The following is a 21,700-nucleotide window of genomic DNA, read 5'->3' on the forward strand; positions in this document are numbered from 1 at the left end:
AATTAAGCACTACCCAGGAGCAACAGTAGAAAGTATTGCTTCAGAAAAGGGTTTATATAAAACAACTTCTCTGCTGACATGGGCAAGATAGAAACAGTATATAAATTTTATAGAAAACAAGGGGGTGTGGCTAGTCAAGGCTGCAGACGTGCCTTTGCTTGAAGCTCCATGTGACAGGGTCGCTACTCCCATTGGCTCAGTGGACTTGGAGCATGATGAAGAGGCTCAGGAGGGGCTGGACTCTAATTGGAGGAAGGGAGCATCCCTCTATGACCATGCACTGGATTGAGAAACACTGCCTCTCAAAATGGTCAGACTGGCCTATAGGGTAATCAGGCAGTGCCTGAAGAGCTGGTCTGACATGTCAACGTGTGGCTAGTTTTTTGTCTGGTTATGGGCCTGGTTTATGATGATTTCCCTGATATTACCACAAACATTGGCTGCAGCAATCACAAAGCATGAAGTCTTCCATACCCTGCACAATGCCTTGACAGCGTGTCTTTACAAGTTGAAAAATGCCCTGATTTGAAAATATGGGTCAGTTTTTAAGCTATCTGATTCGCTAATGGGGCCAACTTTTATTTTGGTGCCCTAGACTATTTTCTGTTCTAGTCCAACATTTCTTCTCAATGTGAGATGCAGGGGCCTGCACCATCCTTCAAATCCGTTGGCAACTCCAGCCCTGCCAAGTTTCCCATTTTTAGACGCATGCCTAGCTGCCCGTGGCCAGGTTTTTTCTTTCAGTTCTGGGACTTGTTGGCTTATTCATTCCACTGTAAAACTGCAAGTCCCAGAATACGAAAAAGAATCAGGACAAGAGCAGCTCCTCGCGCATGGACTTGGGAAACTCTGCAGCTATGCAACTCTCCTCAATCATTTCCAATGGTGGAGGGCTTCCCCAAACCCTGCCCCGACTCTAGCTCCCCATGTGAGGTGGGATGGTTTTACTAATACCTAAAGGCTAAAATGTTCTAATGTAATGAACTCCAATCAAATCATCCTCCCTGGGATGCTCATCATAAAGGAGAACCAAACTATCCTCCTAGCAGCATTCAGAGCCATATCAACCTACTCATACCTGCGTCATATCTCCTGCCTTCCTATTGCACCGCGGCTATGTTTATCTCACGCTCCGTCACTTCCGCCTAGTGAGTCTTCAAGGTCCCACTATTTGGAGGCTCGGAGAATTGCACTCAAAGGTTGAAGAATCTGAATAAGTATCCCAGCTAGTGCATGAAAGTACATGTCTCAAAGGCTACTTCACTCTAAAGAGTGGGGCAGGGGGAGAGCGAGAATTAGAGCGAGTTAAACAGCAGGACAGAGAGAGAAAGAGAAAAAAAAGACGAGAGTGGGTAGAAAATATAACCTATATACTATGTTTGGGTGCTTTGATAAAACAAATCAATAGTGCAACATCGATTATTAGATTTTTGGAGATAGTACTGTAGCCTTTTTCCATTTCATGTTTTGAAATATGATGTCAACGTGAGCCCAATAACAAAATTAATTCGGGAGCTTACTGCTTTATGAAATCATATGTTTGGAACGGAGCCTATCTCCCAAGAATGTCTGTTCAAGTGGAAAGAAGGGAAGGGGGGTGGAGGAAGTGGGATCGGACACTGTATTGTATCAAAGTGCAAACAAATGCCACCATTTGAAAGGCCAACTAATGCTCAGAGAATTGCTGCAACCCGTGTCTGATCTCTTTCGAAGGCGTTCCGGTGACTTTACCCCATGCACGGGGCTTTCATTCACCTGTCTACACTGGTCTCTGCCAGCCGGTTGTTCATGATTGCCAGAGCCCCAACTCCCCCAGAAAAGCCGTTGTGCCGGGAGGTCGTGCCGGATGGCCTGGGGTAGCCATTGGCAGTCTCCGAAAGCTGCTTCTGCATGATGGCCAGTGACACCTTGTTGGCGGCCAGGAAGTCCTTCATCGAGATCATCTCACCGGACATCCGGCGCCCGTCGACCTCGCTCTCATTCACCCCATCGGTCTCGATGGAAATGTTGCGTCGAGTCCGGATGTTGCCGGGCATGACAGCGTTCCTCCTAGCCCGGAAGAGTTTTCTTTGGCATCGTTGGCAGCACCCACAATCAAGTTTTTTTAATATCCAATTGATGCACTGCTTTATCACAATGGATATGACGTTGAACAAAGAGTATATGCAACACACGCCCATGAGAATGAAGACAAAGTTGCCAAACCGGTAGAGTCCCTGACTCTTGTAATTGGCATTTTGGCTACTGACAAGATCCCCAAAACCAATAGTGCTGAAGGCCACAAAGCAGAAGTAGAGTGAATCAAAGTAGGTCCACTCTTCAATGGGCGAGTACATGGCCGAGGCACAGCAGGAGATGACAATGGACGCCAGGCACAAGATCAGCATCACATAGTACACCGATGGCTTCCAGCCCGCCAAGCTGTCCACCTCCGAATGGCCAGATGCCCTCCGGGAGTCGTGAGGCAGCACCCCTTTCCGGCGCAATTGCCTCTCGTGGAAGGACTTCATGACAAAGGCAATGACTGTGATGAGGCGCTCCAGGAAGAGGTTGAAGAAGAGTATGGTGCCAGCGCAGCCAATCAGGCCGTAGAAGATCAGGAAGATCTTGCCTCCTACCGTTGCTGGGGTGGTCATGCCAAAACCTGCAGAAGAAGCAGAAGATTTGTGTTAGGTAATGTTTGGTATTGTTATATCTTCATTTGCATTCATGGGTATGATGGATGTCAAAAAACAGAGAAGAAAAATGATTCATAACCATTTATACATGATCTCCACTACAATTAAGCCCTTCATCAGTTTCCCACCACTCACCCACCACAAAAAGCAAAAAGTGTGGGTTTGGGGAAAAGCCCACTTCTTTCCTTAACTACTTCCCTTATGGTGCCAAAAAACAGTAAAAGGTAAGGCAGCGTTTCAGAATGACACACCCTTCAAATGACGTATATTGAAATGCATTTATTCAGGCCTCTCATGCATCCATTGTGGATATCCTTAAAACCTACATTAATTTAACTATTCTGTGGTTTGACCAGCCAAGCCCTCGAAACAAAAGCTCAAATTAATGTCAAAATGTACGAGAGAGCCATTGAAGATTTATCTCTCAAGAATGTTTAACAACTCAAATTGTTTATACTGTTGACAGCACAGTGTGGGTTACTTGATATGAGTGTTCACTGGGGGTGGGGGGGTGTTCTTTTCTCCCTCAAACCACGAGGTAAACATTAAAAACATAAGGGGCCTCAAAAAAAGCTAAAGTTTCAAAATGGCTGACCATGTGACTCCCCCTGAATGGACATATTAATTATTACTAACAATTATATAACAGTTGTAAGACTCAAGCACATCTAGAAAGACATGCAGTAGTGGACAGCCATCTAAAGACGAATAGTAAACCTGTGTTGGATGCATTTTAGGCCAAGATTATTTCTGGACTTTGTTATGGCACCTCCACAATTAGCATGGGTGTATGAGAACAACTAAAGCCCGCTGAAGCCCTCATGGGAAAGGAGCTTTTCATTGTAAGGACTTCGACCTCTCAGGCTCATTTCAGGCTCAAGCTTTTCATTTTTTGAGTTTGGATGGAACTGAAACGCCTCATTATATGGAGAAAATCCAAACTGCTGAGCAAAGCTCACCGTCAGGATTTCCACCACCATTATATCCCTGTGAAGGATAGAATCAGCTAGTGGATTCTACTCAATATTTAGAAATTTGTCCAGAAATTGGTGGATTTTCCCTTACGTCCAAACTCTGAATTAGGCCTGTAGTAGCCTGGCAGATTGAGCCCTTATGAAATATTTTGTGAGTCCAACAAAGAAAGCTTGCCTAAGCTGCCATTTTCTTTAAATATGAGATAGCCTGAACGATGACTCAGGAAATAAGAGTTAAATTTGTTATTGCTAGAAGACTCTCTATTGCCCTTGGACTGTGTGATTTTATACTTACTAGTTTACTAAGGTAGCTGACAAATGGGCAACTACTCGACCAATAAACAGTGCCAACAATCAGAGCTCATTCTCTGCTGATTGCAAAATGGTGAACTCCTTGAAGCCGGTCAGCGTGTTGCAGAAGGCTTTGATTTTGGAAAATTCTAAAATATCATAACATCATTGTGTCTTTTTAGAACTAGACAACAGTTCCTGCACATATGATGACTTCATATACCAATGTTTGTTAATGGGTCATTACGGTGAACATGCAATAATTCTGACTATTCCTAAAAAAACTGATGATAGTGCAATCTTGATCTGGAAATAATGACCCGCAGCTTAATTCTATTTTTGGATATTGTAAGTGCCCAGGAAAGCCATAGAGACTATATGGGCTGGGTACTTGTCCTTATTAGTTTCCTAGCTCCATGATGGCTGCATTGCAGCCCAAGAAAGTTGGTACCAAACATCTTGTCTAAATAAATCCTCAATGATGCCAGTGTTGGATCTATTAATAAATGCACACCAGGAACACCTTAGAGGGTCCCCTGAAAACATACCAACACTGGTGTCGTCTCCGACTAGTCTTAGCCAGCCTGCCACCACCAGACCTGTTTCTGACCACATGGGATGAGAGCCAGTGCTCTGAGAGGCCAGGAACAAAGCCTGCTCCGGTGGGGGGTGCTTCACACCAGTGTGGGAAGCTTCAAAGGTGAAGCCGCCTTTGAAATGCAACCCAGGCATCTCCAGATAGTTGAGAATGCCACCCCCATCCTGCTCCACATTTTGTGGGAGGACAGGCATTACAATTAGTTAGATTAGAAGGTGTGCCCACATTCAGCTAGCACCACCCCTAAGGTGGGGCAAGTGATGTGGACACTACTTTTCCAAATCCTCCATATTGAAATGGCAGGAATTAATCTATCTGGGCTAGGGTAGTGCCACTTCACACAGGCAGTGGTCACTAAGAGGGTGTAGACACCCTAAAGGTAAGTAGCCCATTGGCTACTAATTGTCTCTCCCTTTAACACACTTACATGTAGTATTAAGGTGGCATCCCTAGACCCTGAACATAGATTCAATGGATACAAAGAAGACACAGACAAAGAAGAGGTGATGACCCAAGAACCAAAGACCTGCTGCAGAATTTTGGTGCAAACCCCTGCCTGCTGCTCCCAGGACTCAACCATTGTGGTATGCTGTGTCGTCCTGTAACTGTGAGGCCTTCAAGAACCCCAGAGCACCTCCAGCCCTTTGTTAATTGCCAGAGAACTCCCTTGGGGTAGAGAAGCTACTCCCCTGCAGTCCGCAGGCCCTGAACCCTCAGAGTCCAGTATACCGAATTGCTGTTCCCCGATGATTCCGATGCAACATCCAAGCAAAAAGAGGTAAATCAGCCCAAAGGGTCAGATCTGTCTCCCCGCTGAGTTTGGAGACACCAGGCCCTACCGGAGCTGTTCCGCACCAATACATTGGGGTTCAGACTTCCTCAACCTACACTGAGACAAAGAGTCCGATCTGGGCTCCAACAGCCCAGGAATAAAGCACCCTTCGAGGGACGTCGAGGCCCCTGAGGCCCACTTCATGAGTGGCCAAGCTGTCCCGGAATGGTCCCTGCAACCTGTCTGCCCTGACCGTGAAGATATCTTGATGCTCGCTGCCTGGCTGACCTATCTGCTCTGCACCCAGCCCACCCACCCAGGGTACCGACGAACCAGCTGTGCTCCTGTGGGCCTGAGGCCCTTGTGGCCTGTTCCCTTGATTGGGACCCCTCGGACCTACCTTTAAGTCCCCTTGTGCAGTGTGTTTTTTGGTTGAACATTGGACCGGGCCTTGCTACTTACCCAAAGCTGGAAGGTGAACCTCGTGATCCAACTGTATGATTTTATATGCATTTTCCTATGTCCTCCCATAGACTTTTATGGTACGTAATTGCGCATGTGTGTGTTATTTTTCAAATTTTGAAAATTCATATCTTAAAAAGTACTAACGTTAGAACAAAGTTGTTGGTCTAAAATATTAAATAAAAATCACTGTTATTTTTGCAAATTGGTCTCTGATTTATTCTTGAGTGTGTGCTTCATTCATTGCCTCTGTGAGATTAACAAATGCTTAGCACTTCCCTCTGATAAGCTTAACTGCTTGCCCACACTACCACAAATAGAGCATTAATTTGATCTACTTTTGCCTCTGTATACCAATCTGGGATCCACTGGAATCTCTGCACAATGTTCTTCGTTTTAGTGCACTATACAGAGAGCGAGCTTCCTACTCTAATCATTAGGGAGTGACAGGATTTAACAGACACACCAGGATGTCATTGGGATCTCACGTCTTGCTTGAACAATGCAAGTCTATTGTTCTTCATCCGGGTGAAATACTGGGTAACAGGATGTTGGAATCAGTCAAAAACAGAAATTCCTCAATGTTATTCCCCCAAAACTTGCTAGAGGGAGTAATTCTGCCCCATGGAGTTACAAATGCACACAGTGTCAGTAATTCTGGGAGGAGGGCTTACTTGGCTCTTTCTAGGCCTATTCATAATGAGCTCCTATGCTTTTGCCGTGATTAAATACGTTGTTATGGCGTTCCGTTCAAGCTTAAATGATAAGCAATTAGATTTCTTTTAAGTGTTTTCTTTTTGATTCATATGTTTTTGTATTTGTGACATTGTGTGATTTGGGGCTATTTTTCAATATATAGATTATAGCTAGGCAGCTGTCAATAAGGGCATTGTTTTTCACTTAAGATGTCTATTATGTAACGTGAAAACCCAAGGTGGAAAACAACCCAGACATGTACCCATCTAAATTTTTTGATTTGTACGGCACAAAAATCTTTTACTATTGTGCAGCTGATCCTGCGTAGGATATGCATAGCCTATGGAACCCATGCACAACCTGGCCTCACCTGCTGCCCCTTCACCCTAACTGTACTCACATATATCAGATGTCTTACCACCTATGTCAACAACCCTTGTTAATGCCCTCCCACACCTGGTATTATGCCACCATCCACACCATCCCCAATGCAATGTATATATATATACTAGCAGCCCGTCCCAACGTTGTTTGGGTATGAATTACTGCCGGCCAGTAGTATATTGTTTTGTAGGATTTCATTTTGATAGCATTTCTTATCTGTGACAGGCCTGTGAAATGCTCCAATTTACAGTGCACTGCTGATGCACTTAAGAGTGCACGTTCAGTAGTGTGTGGACTTGAATTTCCCTTCTTTATTTTTCCTTCAATATTAAATAGCGCGAACTCGACAACATGGCATGAGCACAATTTACATTACAGAAGAACACATTCATTTGTGGTAGGCACGGGGAGACAAAGCAATTTGCCTGGAATCATAGGATGTTGAGCTGATGCCGAGATTCGAACGTAGCTCCCCAGCTCTAAAGTTCGCAATTCTAGAACTTGTGGCGGGAGATGTGTCTAAAAGTGTATGTCGGTGCTGGCCATCAATGAGAGAGACCTGTGCATTTTTCCAATGGGTGGTGAAAAATATGAGTATGTTGCTGTAGGTGTGGGCCGCCGTGCCACCAATCTACTTACCGGGGGAGGGTAAACACCCATTATTCAGCAACTTTCTTTCCGCATACCATCACTCCGCATACTTTCATTACGAAAGTACCATGACTCCGCAATGCTATTTTAATGCATGGCATTACATTTTATATGCTTTTACCACGCATACATTTACAACTAAATTCGTTGTAAATGCATGAATGGTAAAAGCATGTTTTTTTTAATGTTTGGATAAGGTAAGTATTGGTATAGGGGTATATGTTTTGGGGTACTGAGGTATATGTTTTGGGGTGTTTGGGTATTTTAAGGGTTCAGATATAGTTTTGGGTTATGGGGTACAGGGGTAGTTTTAGGGTTTAGGGATAGGTATGGGTTTTGGGGTACAGGGGTATTTTTAGGGTTCAGGGCTAGGTTTGGGTTTTGGGGTATAGGGGTATTTTTAAGGTTATGGGGTAGGTTTGGGTTTAGGGGTACAGGGGTATTTTTAGGGTTCAGGGGTAGGTTTGAGTTTAGGGGTACATGGGTATTTTTAGGGTTCAGGGGTAGGTTTGGGTTTAGGGGTACAGGGGTATTTTTTAGGGTTCAGGGGTATTTTTAGGGTTCAGGGCTCGGTTTGGGTTTTGGGGTACAGGGGTATTTTTGGGGGTCAGGGGTATTTTTAGGGTTCAGGGTTAGGTTTGGGTTTTGGGGTACAGAGGTATTTTAGGGTTCAGGGGTAGGTTTGGGTACAGGGTTATTTGTAGGGTACAGGGGTATTTTTAGGGTTATGGGGTAGGTTTGGGTTTTGGGGTACAGGGGTATTTTAATGGTTCAGGGCTAGGTTTGGGTACAGGGGTATTTTAGGGTTCAGGGGTAGCTTTGGGTTTTGGGGTACAGTGGTATTTTTAGGGTTCAGGGGTATGTTTGGGTTTTGAGGTACAGGGGTATTTATAGGGTTCAGGGCTAGGTTTGGATTTTAGGGTACAGGGGTATTTTTAGGGTTTAGGGATAGGTTTGGGTTTTGGGGTACAGGGTATATTTATAGGGTTAAGATGGGTTAGTGTTTAAGGGTGTCGGGGTATTTTAAGGAGTAAGGGTGGGTTATGATTATGGGGTGCAGGGGTATTTAAAGGGAGCAGGGTGGGATTAGCACACCATATGAGACATGGCATGAAGGGCGGAACGTACCACACGCCCCCAGCATTTGTCACGCCCCCAGCACACGCCCACAGCACAACATAGACACGCCCACAAGGTACTACTTTGCTGGCACGGTTCTTTTACCTTTTAAATGTATATGGTGGGCGTCTGCACAGCCTATGTCCTTCTGCTGCAACTGCCCTTTCCAACGCTGTATTGGGTGTTGTGATTGGTGCTATGGTTCCTGAGATTACCCGCCTCAAAGGTTTGGGTTCTATCTTTATTATATTAGTATGGATATATACCCGGAACTGCCACGCTTCTCGACGTAGCTGAGACCTTGCTGTCGGATGGCAGACCAACACATTTGGGAGGATGCGGTTACTTTAACAGGCACCTCGGAGTCCGCGATCATCAAGACTGTGTGGTTGGGAGTGAGGGCACAGGAGCTGGTTATTGCCCTGCACAGCGCTTTGAATTCCAACCTGAACCGAATCCAGCCAGGCGCCTACTTTAGGCGAACAGCAACAAGGCTGACAGAGACATTCAGCAAGATGGAGAACCAACTGCATGCTGGGTATTGCAGTCCCAACTAATCAAATACATCTGAATGGACTCAAAAGCGAGATTGGCTCAGGTGCGAACCGCCCTACTTTAGGAGCAGGAAACCAACAGAAATAATAGCAAGAAACAAACGGAAGTGAAATCAGGGATTCTACAGCACCCATGGCATTTGAAAAAGGCTTCGCCGAAACATGTCATGCCAAGTGTTAAATAAACAGCTCCTGAAAAGCCCCGCCGTGTCCCTGCGTCTCCTTTATCCAGGAAGATAATTTTAGCATATATATATATATATATATATATATATATATATATATATATATATATATATATATATATATATATATATATATATATATATATATATATATATATGTGTTTTTCTTAATCCTATTGTGAAAACCATTCAATGGTACATAAGAGACTCGGCTGATTTTCTTAAACCCAATTACGATGTAAAATGGGATGACAACATGGTATTGGTTACTTTAGATATCTCAACCCTCTATACCAGCATAAGAAACTTGGATGCCCTGATGGCTACGCAGTATTTTTTTTAAACAAAACCTATGAGATTTGCAGCACACAATGCCATGCTGGTAGAAATGATGGAATGGTGCCTTACTAGGAATATTTTCATGTTCGGTAATGAATTGTTCCAACAGGCAATGGCGATGGGCACCTGCTGTTTTCAGTTCAGGAGATGGGACTTCACTTACCAGCAACTCACTCTGGGGGCCCACGAAGGGCAACAAACATGCTGTAAAATCAAGGAAGATGACGAACCTTACTACAAGGAAATAATGGTGCTCGAGTGGACCACAAGTCCCTACATGCAACACAGTGACCACGCCCACTGAGGGTTAAAAGCATGAAAATAATTGAAGCATCAAACAGTCCTTCCGAGCAGATTCCAAGCCAGCTATGATTAAGAGGCTGAAGCCTCGAAACGCGTCAGCAACAGCGAGGAAGCAAAGCAAAAGCAAGGATGCAAGGAAAATGAAATGGATCCAAATACCGGACTGAAGCTGCTGGTGTCCTTTTTAATAAATCTTTTGATTTCATCAACTGTGTGTGCGTCCTCAAAGCTCTTGGGCCATTGCGTAACATATATATATATATATATATATATATATATATATATATATATATATATATATATATATATATATATATATACATATATCAAAACACAGGGTCCTGCAGTGCGTCTCCTCGCACCACCGTGGAACAGATCACCAAAACTCCAAGATAAGATTTAAGATGTGGCTTTATTTTTCCTCGCCATCGGCATGACGCGTTTCGGCCGTCACAAAACGGCCTTGATCACATGGCCTCAAATTACCAATGGGGGTCTTTAAATACTGTGTCAAACATAGAGGTAGAAATGATAACAGTAAATTTAAGGGGGTCAAGGACATAGAAAAAATACTTCCGTTATGTGCATATGTGCAAAATACGAATACTCAAATGGACTTTACATTATCATGAGAATAGAATACAGTGCTAGTGCATATATATATATGTTTTTCTTAATCCTATTGTGAAAACCATTCAATGGTACATAAGAGACTCGGCTGATTTTCTTAAACCCAATTACGATGTAAAATGGGATGACAACATGGTATTGGTTACTTTAGATATCTCAACCCTCTATACCAGCATAAGAAACTTGGATGCCCTGATGGCTATGCAGTATTTTTTTTAAACAAAACCTATGAGATTTGCAGCACACAATGCCATGCTGGTAGAAATGATGGAATGGTGCCTTACTAGGAATATTTTCATGTTCGGTAATGAATTCTTCCAACAGGCAACGGCGATGGGCACCTGCTTTGCCCCCAGTTATGCTAATTTACATCTTGGCTGGTGGGAGGAGTGGGTGATCGGAGGGCCAGAATTGGAACATTGTACAGGAAATGTTTTAGTCTGGCTAAGGTTCATCAATGACGTTTCTTGCTGTGGCAGGGCACGGAAACATATGTGGAGTTCTTCATCGATGACCTAAACAAGAATATGTTGAACCTGAATTTTGTAGTGCACCATAGTAAAAGTACCATCAATTTCCTAGATGTAAGAGTGTTGGTGAGGGGAGATAGGTTGGAAAACTACGGTTTTTAGAAAGCCCACGGATGGAAATACGATACTTCATGCGGCCAGCTCACACCCAACCCCCTTTAGTTAGAAGTATTCCATTTGGCGAATTCTATAGGACGCCAAGAACTTGTATGGAATTTTATGGAAAATTACATTACAAGTGTGGAAAAGGAGAAGGATAACCAGGTTTTTGCAGAAAGGTTTTCCAATTAAAATCTTGGAAAATGCCTCCCAAAAAGCTAGGATGTTAACTAGAGAGAAATTGTTATTTTAGTCATCCAAAACAGCTGTAAAGAAGAATAAACATAGTCAGGAAGAGAATACACATAGATTTATAACAACGTATAACACGAAACACGAAGAAATGAGGTTCATTTTAAAAAAGCACTGGCACTTTACTAAATGTGACCCTATAATAGGATTACAGATTAGGAAGTATTCAGAAATAACCTATAAAAAAATCAAAATCCTTGAGAGATCATATGGTGACAAGTGAATATAGGGAGAGTACGGGAAAACAAACATGGCTACAACAGAGAGAAGGCTTTAAAAAATGTTTGAAATGTAAAGCCTGCCAACATGGGGAAACTCTTTCAAATTTTAAGACGGTTTTAATAAAACTGTAAGAATAAGAGGATTTTTAACCTGTAAATCAAGTTTTGTAGTTTACATTTTAAAGTGCCCATGTGAAAAACATATGTAGGCAGTACTACGTTACCAGCTTACAAAAGAATCCTGCAACACAGGAGAGCTATAAGTAATAACGATCAAAGCTATCCTGTGGCTAGGCACTTTGAAAAGAAGCATCAAAGTGATCCTACATTAATGCGTTATAGCTGTATAGCCGAAGTACCCAAAAAGAAAAGAGGTGGCAATAGAGAAAAAGATTTACAGAAACTGGAAACCTATTATATCTTGGAATTAGACAGCAAGGAGCCAAATGGAATGAATGTGGACTCTATTAAATTTGCTGTAAGAACTGCACATTCAAGAAAGCCAATCTTTAGTTTTAGCAAAAAAAAATCTTTAGGCGGAGGAAATTGCGTGGCAATGGAGGATGGATGTTATTTAGTTGGAGCCTGACCTGCTTGCCCCCTGAGAACTGGTTCTCGGAGTGAGGAGAGTAAGGGAGCAGAAGGAAAAAATTCCAAGACTGCAGGTGGTTGTTGCTTTTAAAGAAGTAAGTGGAAAAGTTAAAACGGACTGTGCAGAAAGGCACACTTTATTTTTGTGCAATGGGAATGAGTTTAAAATGAGAAGATATGCAGCACAGATGATTAAAATAAGGACATCCCAAATACATTATTCTGCATGCTTTCAAAGTCGGGGAATTTTCCCTTACGCACTCTTTTAAAGAATACGGCCTGAATGTTGAAAAGGAAAACAACATGGGCAATTAAAAAATCTGAGAGACTGCCTCCCGTGATCAAGGCTCTGGTGAGCAGAAACAATGGGAAATAGTGAGTCTTCTGTCTCCGCATCCTTCCATGAATTACATTTATTTAAAAGCTACACTACCAATGTCAATGTAGATATTCAATGAAAAATCCAAAGGTTTAATAACTTTCCAGTTTAAACAAAAAGAAACTGAAATGCACCAGTTATAGTTATCTCAAGTAGCTTTATAACTCATGCCCTAAGCTAACTAAAACTCGCTTCTCCACCATGCACAGTTTTGTCATCAATGATGTCATTCAAAATCTTGCAGTGATGTTATCAATCATGTCATAGAACAAGTCATGAGTGATGTAATATGTGGGGTAATTAGCTGTGCATGGCGAGAGCACGAGTAATAATTACCTTAAGGCACCTTCATGCATATGACAAGAGGTGTATTTTAGCAAAATCTATATCACAAAAGTATTGCCACATCAGGCTATCAGGAAAATATCAGTGAGGGGAAGGGCATCACTACTCAACACTCATGTTTAATGTGCATTGTTAGCCATGGTGTATCCCCATCCACCGTAGTCCACTGACAGCATATTGGGCTTAAAGTGATGAGTGAGGCATCACTAACCAAGTACCTACCTGCCAGCAGGCTGACTGCCAATTGAGCCTGAGCGGATGATTATATTCCATCTGGCCTATTGATAGTCAGCCATGCTAGTTTATTTCAGATAAAAACATTTAAAAGATGTTTAAACATCAACAACAATTATAATATAATGAAAAGTAATACAGCAGTTTATTGCAAATCTAATTATAAGCACGTACTTCATATAGTTCATCAAGGAAACCCTAGGTGGATACATTCTAATAATTATATGATGAGGGAGAAATAAAAAGATGCAATCAACCACAGATCATTAACGCTATGTAACAGCAACATTAGATCAGAGAAGAACAATAATGATAACAATGTATTTATCTACTTATTCTAAATTTGATGTGTGTTGGTGCAATATTTTAAATCCCTCAATGACATTCTTAACCCTATTACTACAAATCTAGAAACTGAGTGAGCAACTAGTGGAATTTTCACAGGAGTGAAACTTATAAAATCGGGTCTACAACAATGTGGGTGAAAATGCATAAACGAGGGATCAAATATTTTTTTCTGGGGATTTGATAAAAATGACAAAGGATGTGCTGCCAAATCATACAGATAAATCAGAGTTGATCAACCCTCAATTCTACACAGCAGAAAAGGGAAAAACTTTGGAAGTACACCAAATCTAAACCTGATGAGACTTCTGTCTCTAGCATTACATTCACTTTCAAGATATTGTTCAAGACTGAGGCCAGACCTCATGGGAATAAATCCCCACATTGATGGCTTAATCATTCCTATTGATTTGTGGTTCAATTGCTGATAAGACATATACATGGATAAAAAAACAATTATTAAAAAAAGATGAGGATAACCAAAGGTGTCTCCATACTCAATATCCTTAATGGTGTGACTAACATATTCAAGCCATGGTATGTCTGTTGGTAAATCCTGCACTGAAATATTTCTCAAAACGACTTTATGTGGGGAAGCATCCATATTGTGCCACATAGAAACATAATGGGATGGGAGCACTCCTAATACTGTCTTCAGATCAATCAACCCCCAACTCCTGGTGTAAGGTATGTAAGAGATGACTGGGTTAAACCTAAGGTTCTACCTAGCATTTTGTTTTCTTCTATCTGGAGATAATTCATCTTAGAATGACCCTAAAGATCTGCACCATAGAGGGTGGTTGTTATACTTTTAGCTCAGTAGATCTTAAGGATAGAAGAAATATGCACCTCCCCCCCCCCTTGATCTGGTACAACTCAGTATGCCAGTATTAATCTTAGCATAATAATTTGTCTTATAAGATAAGAACGTGTTTCATGTTAAAATTATTACCAAATCCAAAACCAAATAACAGAAAGAGTACACCTTCTCCATAGGCATCCCATTTAATTTAACTGGTCTGGTTTTCATATCCTTTACATCTAGTGGGATTATCTTTGATTTGGATATGTTAAATATAAGCCCCAGATCTTCCATAAAGATAACATATTTAGATACTAGATGTTCCAGTCCAATAGGGGCAAAGACACCTCAACATAATAATTGTTCAACTCCTTTATATTTACTGAAAATAGGAAGGGTGCCACTGCCAACACACACACACCTCTTGAACCCGCCTCCTAATGACTGAAACAACATGGTGCATTTCACTTTTGTTCCATTATGTACTACTTTGTGAAAATTAGAATGTAATCTAGGTATCAATAGAACCAATTCTCATTCAACTACTGTATTTTACATAGTTGTTTGACCTGTTGACAGAATCAACAGATCAAATAAAAGCCACGTCAACAGGTCAATAAAACCCATGTGAATGTTATCCTTCCTATTTGTTGCATATTTTAACAAAAGTTGAAAAATATGAAGGGATTGTTCCCTAGTGTGAGTCCCCATTCTAAAGTCAGCCAACGTTGGACAACACACCAGACTGCTGAAGGGTAGGGACCCTAATTTCAATTAATTTAGATTGCACCTGCATAGAGCCTAAACCCAATTTAAAATATATTTTGGCCATTCAACTAAGTTTCAGGAATGGATTGATATGTTTGATGATCAACTATTATATCAATCATGTTGATAATTTTATTCCCCCCCCACTTGGTTGCTCTCTCCTCACTGATAGACATCACATTTCCTATGCGAAACGGAAAAGTGCGTTCACGCAGCTGTATTTTGATGTTGGGTGACTTCAGTGGCAAACTAGGCTCATCCCTGCAAAAAGAGCCTGTTTACCAAATAAATACTTTAATGACTCCAAAGATTATTTGTACAGCAATTAGTTAATTTAGGGTAATGATGCCTAGTCATTATTAGCTACTAGTTCATATCTGGTACCATGGCTTGGGTAGCTGTGGTAACACGCTCCCGGCAGCTCTTTCTCTAATTCTCAACCTACTGGAAATGCTATTATCTATCTTCAGCATCAATCTGTTCACTGCACGTGAGACCAGTTTGCATTTAATACAAGGCCTTGCGGCTGAGTGCCCCTGAGTCCTGCTCCTGCCTGGCCATGGGGTTACACTTTTTTCTCTCACTGAATTCTTACCATGGTCACCTGCATTACCCAACTGTGTTTCACAATCACCCTTTAAAAGTAGAAAAGAGATTATTACATAGTTTGGGGATAAAGCTGGATTTAATATGTTCAATCAGAACTGATTAAGCCCTATAAAAATAGCATACTGGGATCATCTTGATACTAGTTCTGGTTGGTCCATAGTCAATTAGATGTAAACTGTTTGTTTGCCGCCATTTGTTGTGTTCTTAATGCTAGCACCACACAATCACCAGAAAATCTCTTGAGATTGAACCAACCCAAGGCACACTGGGCCACGTCCTAATATTGCATAATTTCACAACAGAATTTGATGTATGCTTCTTTAACCAATTGATATCCATTAAGTTTAGGGACATTAGTTAATCCACCACATTAGGAATTGCTTGGGGCAGAAGGTTTTATTTTATTTTTCTTTACCATTCACTGTATCCCATCCTTGTGGCACAACCTTTCTCCCCATTGATGTTTAAGTCAGGTCCTGACCTATACCGACCTCAGATTCACCTAGAGTGGAAAGTTTGCGTTTTCTAATTGAAGCTGTAGTCTGTTTTGGGTCCAAAGTAGATACTTTTAGTTCATGTAAACCATGACACAATGGCCTAGGGTGTTGCAAAAACCCAAACAGCAGCACATGATGTTTATCAGAGTGTTGTAAGTAAGCACTCCCTACGAAGCAATATCTTATCAGCCCTTAAACATCAAGGCTTGAACAAACGCCATTATCATCAGTTCTCAAATGTTTGATTTTGCTATCGCAGGGGCCGAAAAGTTGGTGGAAGAAGAATTGCTGGTTAAAGGAACTTGGCTCCAATACAGACTGCATAGAATCACTATATTTTCAGTCAATGCATCAAGTGCTTTAGTCAAATATGCTTCAGTATTGGGCTCTGAGTCCCGCAGGCTTATTTATCAGATAGCATTCCCAGATGAGCGTTCACTTGTCATTTAGCCATCTTGTTGTAATCCTTCTGACAGTACCTAGGTGAAACTCAAACACAGGTGTCCAAGGAACACCAAGTTCACTAAGGGACTAAATGCAGTCCTTCATAGAGTAGCCAGTCCAGCAACTGCCTCGCATTCTGAACCTAACACCCAGCTGCAGGAAAGAATCTAACACTGAGAAATGCACCATTCTAAGGTGATGCAAGAAGATTATGTATCTTCCACTCTTAAGAAATATAAACATACTATGTATAAGGGCCAGGAATAGGAGGTGGCAACAATACATTTGGGAGAACTTAAACATATAAAACATTATAACTGCAGTGACTACAGTGTGCTATCTTGTTTCATGGGAGGAGGCAAGATGGCCGACGCTGGATTGCTGTGAGCAGTCGCACTATTTCCCCTCTCCAGCCTAAGGATGAAGTAGCAGGATATATAGAAGTTGGAATCCATGGATTTCCTAGTTCTTTTTGAAAGGCACTGATATGGCTAGTACATGGCGATCCTGAACTATTGAGGACATATTATCCAGGGTTTATAGTAAAACAGGTTTACTATTGCTACCGAGCTATCGACTGGCTAAAGAGAGGCGCCAAAAGCCTGATGAGTACGATTGGGCTTAGGATCAAAAGGAAAACCCTGATGCAGCAGGCTTAAGCACAAGCACAAGCACGAGAGATTGCAATGTCTACAAGAACGACCAAAAGTGAGAGGCAAGAGAAGCAGGAAAATCAAAGAGAAAAAGACAAGAAGATGCCGAGTGGGCCAAGTGGATCAACAGGGAATACGACGGGGGCGAGCAAAGCCACGCGTAATCCAGGTGCCAATCCGGGTGCTATCCCTAAAACAGGGATCGTGGTCGGAGGAAAAAAGAAATCTGACCAGAAAAGCAGTAATACAGACGAACATCCTGGGGCAGCTACTCTTCGATCAACAAATCTCAGTAAACCCGGCAGACAGCAAGAAAAACAGAAAGGCAAGGATACACTGTTGCAGCAGCCTACCATTACCGAAGCCTTCTCTCCGAGACCCCTTCAGCGTATAGACGTTTCACAAGGTCCTAGAGGCAGACGAAGGAGCGGTAGCGGTAGTAGCAGCGGGATCAGAGGCTCCATTGGTCCCGGGGAAAGCAGCGGAAAACCGGACGCTCAGGAGAGCGTCCTCGAGGACGCTGTTGACGCCGAAGGTGAGGTTGCTAGGCAACGCCATGATCGCGGACCCGGCAGCAAGCCAGAGCTGGGGGAAAAAGCTGTCGCTGACACAGCGGAGGCAGAGGCGCTTACACAACAAGAGAAATGGCAGCAACCAGAGAAAGAAGGGAAGATGCTGCATCCAGAAGGTAATACTGACGTCCCTGAGGTTGGTGAAATTTTGAAAACTCAGGAAAGTCAAGGGCAGCCTATGTTTGAATTCGGCAATGCAGATATGCTAGGTGCCTTGTTGGTGGTGGAAAACGAAATGAAACTAGCGAGCGTGGAGACCTTAAAAACATGGGGGAGCACCCTTAGCCTGGTGAGCAAAAATGGAGCTGGTGATGGAATAGGTAAAGCCGAAGGTGGCTCTGTAGAGGGAGATTGTTTCTACTCATTGAATGAGGAGTCAGATCCTGAGCAAACGAGTAGTGGAAGCTCAGAGGGGTGTACACGCTCAGACTTGGACTCAAGTACTGATAAAGATACCACCCTAAAAAAGAAGTCCTTGACGCTATCTAGGCAGCTCGCAGGGGGATTTGAGGGGGCCCAGAAGAAGCTATTATGGGATTACTCAGCGACATCACAGTCATATCAGGAATTGGATGATAATAACCCAGCTCCCCCCCCAGCAGGCTCCGGTACAACGCATCAGCTACCAGTTGAGCTCTTGTTTAATACCCTTAAGCAGATGCAAGCAGAGGCTAGAGCAGAAAGCCGTAGAGCAAGACAGGACGCTAAAAAAATTCAAAATACAATGAGGAAAATGAATAAACTGTATGATGAACTAGCTGAAAGAGTAACAGAGGCTGAAGAACGCACAGGCAAGCTGGAAGATGAGATGGGCGACTTCAAATCTTTTAAGACAGATCAAGAAAAACTTTCGGAGGATTTCCAATGGAAGTTGAAAGATTTTGAAAATCGCCAAAGAAGAAACAACATTAGACTTTTGGGTGTGGCAGAAGGGATTGAGGGGCAGGACACAAGGCGCTTTGTGGTGAACATGTTAAAGGGGGCTTTCCCAGAGTCAGATTGGCAGTGGGATAAAGAGGTGCAGCGAGCGCATAGATATCCCTTTACATTGAAGCAGGGGGCCAGAAAAGATGGTCAGGGCTCTTTTCCTAGAGCAATCTTGGTAAATGTAGGGAACTTCTTGCTGAGGGAAGAGATTATCGCCAAAGCTAGACCAGATAGCAAGAGGGTATTTGAGGGTACTGCATTTTTTGCCAGGCCCGATTTTTGCCACGTGACAGTGGAGAGAAGGTGGAGGCTAAGACAGCTGATTGCACCACTTCAGGCATTAGGGTCAGAGGCATACCTCCTTTTTCCTGCTAAATTGAAAGTTGTAACAAAAGGGAAAATAAGAGTGTTCAACTCCGAAATCAAAGCACAGCAGTTTATTGAAGAGCTGAAGAGTAGGAAGGGGGAGTGAGCTGCTGGTAAGGATATAATAGGTGGGTCCTCATAATAAGTATATCTTTTTCAAGTGATAAGAGGAGCCATGGACTCAGCTAGGGATTAGAATAGGCTGAGAGGGGAAGCGACTGACGCAATTCAAAAGCGGCCACACATAGGTCTTTCTGACCTATTTGCCCGTAGGGGGGGGGGGACTGGGGGTGGGAGCTGAGGAGACGGGAGAGAGGGGGGGGGAAAGTACAAATGTACGGTACACATTATTTGATTCAGCACAGTTACACATTCTACAAATTTCAGAGTATATGGTATACAAAAAGATCAGGTTTTCATATAAGGAAATTGTGGCATTATGATGACGTGTAGGATTGCCTCAATTAATATCTGTGGTCTTAATTGTGTTAACAAGAGGTTGAGGGTGGCAGCTTTGCTAAAATCTCTGAGATTGGACTTGGTATGTCTGCAAGAGACACATATTGAAGGTACAAGAGGTTATCTATTGGAACAACTTGGTTTTAGATTATTGGCCAATACTAAACAAGGGACAAAAACAAGAGGAGTAGCAGTTTTGGGTAAGACTAGGGAGATAACTGTCAAAAGAAAGAAAGAAGATCAGTGGGGAAGGTGGGTCATTCTCGAAATTTGCTTTAAAGGAAAGACCTTTACGCTGGCGTCAGTTTATGGCTCTACTGAGGATGACCCTGACGTTCTACAATATTTGGACATTGAATTAGCTCAATGGCCAGAGCCTATAGTATGTTGCGGAGACTTGAACATCCATGTACCAGATAGCTCTTGTTTGCAGGCGGGTGGGCAATATGGTGGCAGGAAGAAGAAAGTATATAAAGCTTTAGTAGATTTGGTTTCACATAATTCCCTGGTATATCCTTGGATTAAATTACAACCACAGGTAGATGGTAGCACATTTTTTTCTGCCCCACATAGGACTTTGGTTAGGTTGGATTATTTTTTAATTTCTAGAACAATATTCCAGGAAGTTCAAATCGAGAAACAACCCCGGATAGTATCAGACCATAGCCCGTTGATTCTAACCTTTAAAATGGGACAGGATCAGAATATTAGGTCACAATGGACTTTTGAAAGATCACTACTAACAGATGAGGCATATAGAGGACATATGGAAAAATGGATAAAATTTTATTGGGAAATTAATAGAGGATCTGCCCCTCCAGGAATCGTGTGGGACGCTTTTAAAGCAGGGGTAAGGGGGGAGACAGTTAGTTTTGTCCTAGCAAAACAGAAGAAAGAGAGGGCGAGATTGGAGGAAGTAAGATTGAGACTGATAAAGGAGGAAGAAGATCTTGCCTTGGCCTTAATACAGAATCTTCCAGTGGAATCACATCTGTTCAGAATTATATCTGTGAAAGCAGAAGCAGTAGAAGGCATTGTAGAGAAAGAGGCAAAGAATTATCTGTCTAAAAAGGAGAATGCATATGAATTAAGTGAGAGGGTAGGACATATCTTGGCGGTCCGCACGGGACAGAGAATGGCTACTTCGGATATCAAAGAAATTAAGGATTGCCAGGGCAACATGGTAAGCGAGTCAGAACAGGTTAGAGAGGTATTTAGGAAGTATTACACAACCCTTTATACCCCAGAGAAGGAAGAGAGTATTACTGATATGGAGAGGTACCTCAGGGGAATTGAGACCTATAAATTGTCTGAAAACAGTAGAGAAGAACTTGAGATGGCAATACAATTAGATGAGTTTAACACCGCATTGAATAGCCTACCATCAGGCAAAGCTGCAGGGCCGGATCAGATTCCGGTGGAGTTTTATAAAGTATTTAAAGGTTTATTGATTAATGATATGTTTAATATTATGATTTCAGCACAAAAAGGTGATGGGGCTCCCCAATCCTGGGGAGGTGCAGACATTATTGTAATTTTAAAAAAGGGGAAGGACCCAAAAAACACAGGATCTTATAGGCCGATCACCTTGATGAACGCTGATGTCAAGGTCTATTCTAAAATATTAGCAACAAGGTTGTCAGGGGTCATTGAGAGTTTGGTAAGTCCTGTTCAACACGGATTCATACCTGGCAAAGGGACAACGCAGCATACCAGGACGGTTCTAACTATGTTCGATGCGGCAGGTAGCCTGGGAGACCCTATGGCAGCGCTTTTCTTAGACGCCGAGAAGGCATTTGATAGGGTCTCCTGGGAGTACTTATGGCAAACTATGAGGTGGTCTGGGATAGGCGAAGGGTTTATCAGGGCTATACAGGCGCTATATAAGGATCCTATAGCCAGAATTAGAGTTAATCGAGGGTATTCGGCAATGTTAATATAGGAAGGGGGACGAGACAGGGGTGCCCCTCA

General features: G+C 42.5%; 1 protein-coding gene across 1 annotated transcript in view; it reads right to left on the bottom strand.

Moving 5' to 3' along the window:
• Positions 1-1,270: 1,270 nt before the first annotated feature.
• KCNK13 (potassium two pore domain channel subfamily K member 13) overlaps positions 1,271-21,700 on the bottom strand; it is a 435,385-nt gene continuing 414,955 nt past the window's right edge. Inside the window, exon 2 of the mRNA XM_086937677.1 lies at positions 1,271-2,644. Within this exon, the coding sequence (XP_086793803.1) occupies positions 1,752-2,644 (893 nt within the window). The 3' untranslated portion in view covers positions 1,271-1,751. The remainder of the gene's footprint in view (positions 2,645-21,700) is intronic.

Source organism: Lissotriton vulgaris, chromosome 9, assembly GCF_964263255.1.
Source record: "Lissotriton vulgaris chromosome 9, aLisVul1.2, whole genome shotgun sequence".
NCBI lineage: Eukaryota > Metazoa > Chordata > Amphibia > Caudata > Salamandridae > Lissotriton > Lissotriton vulgaris.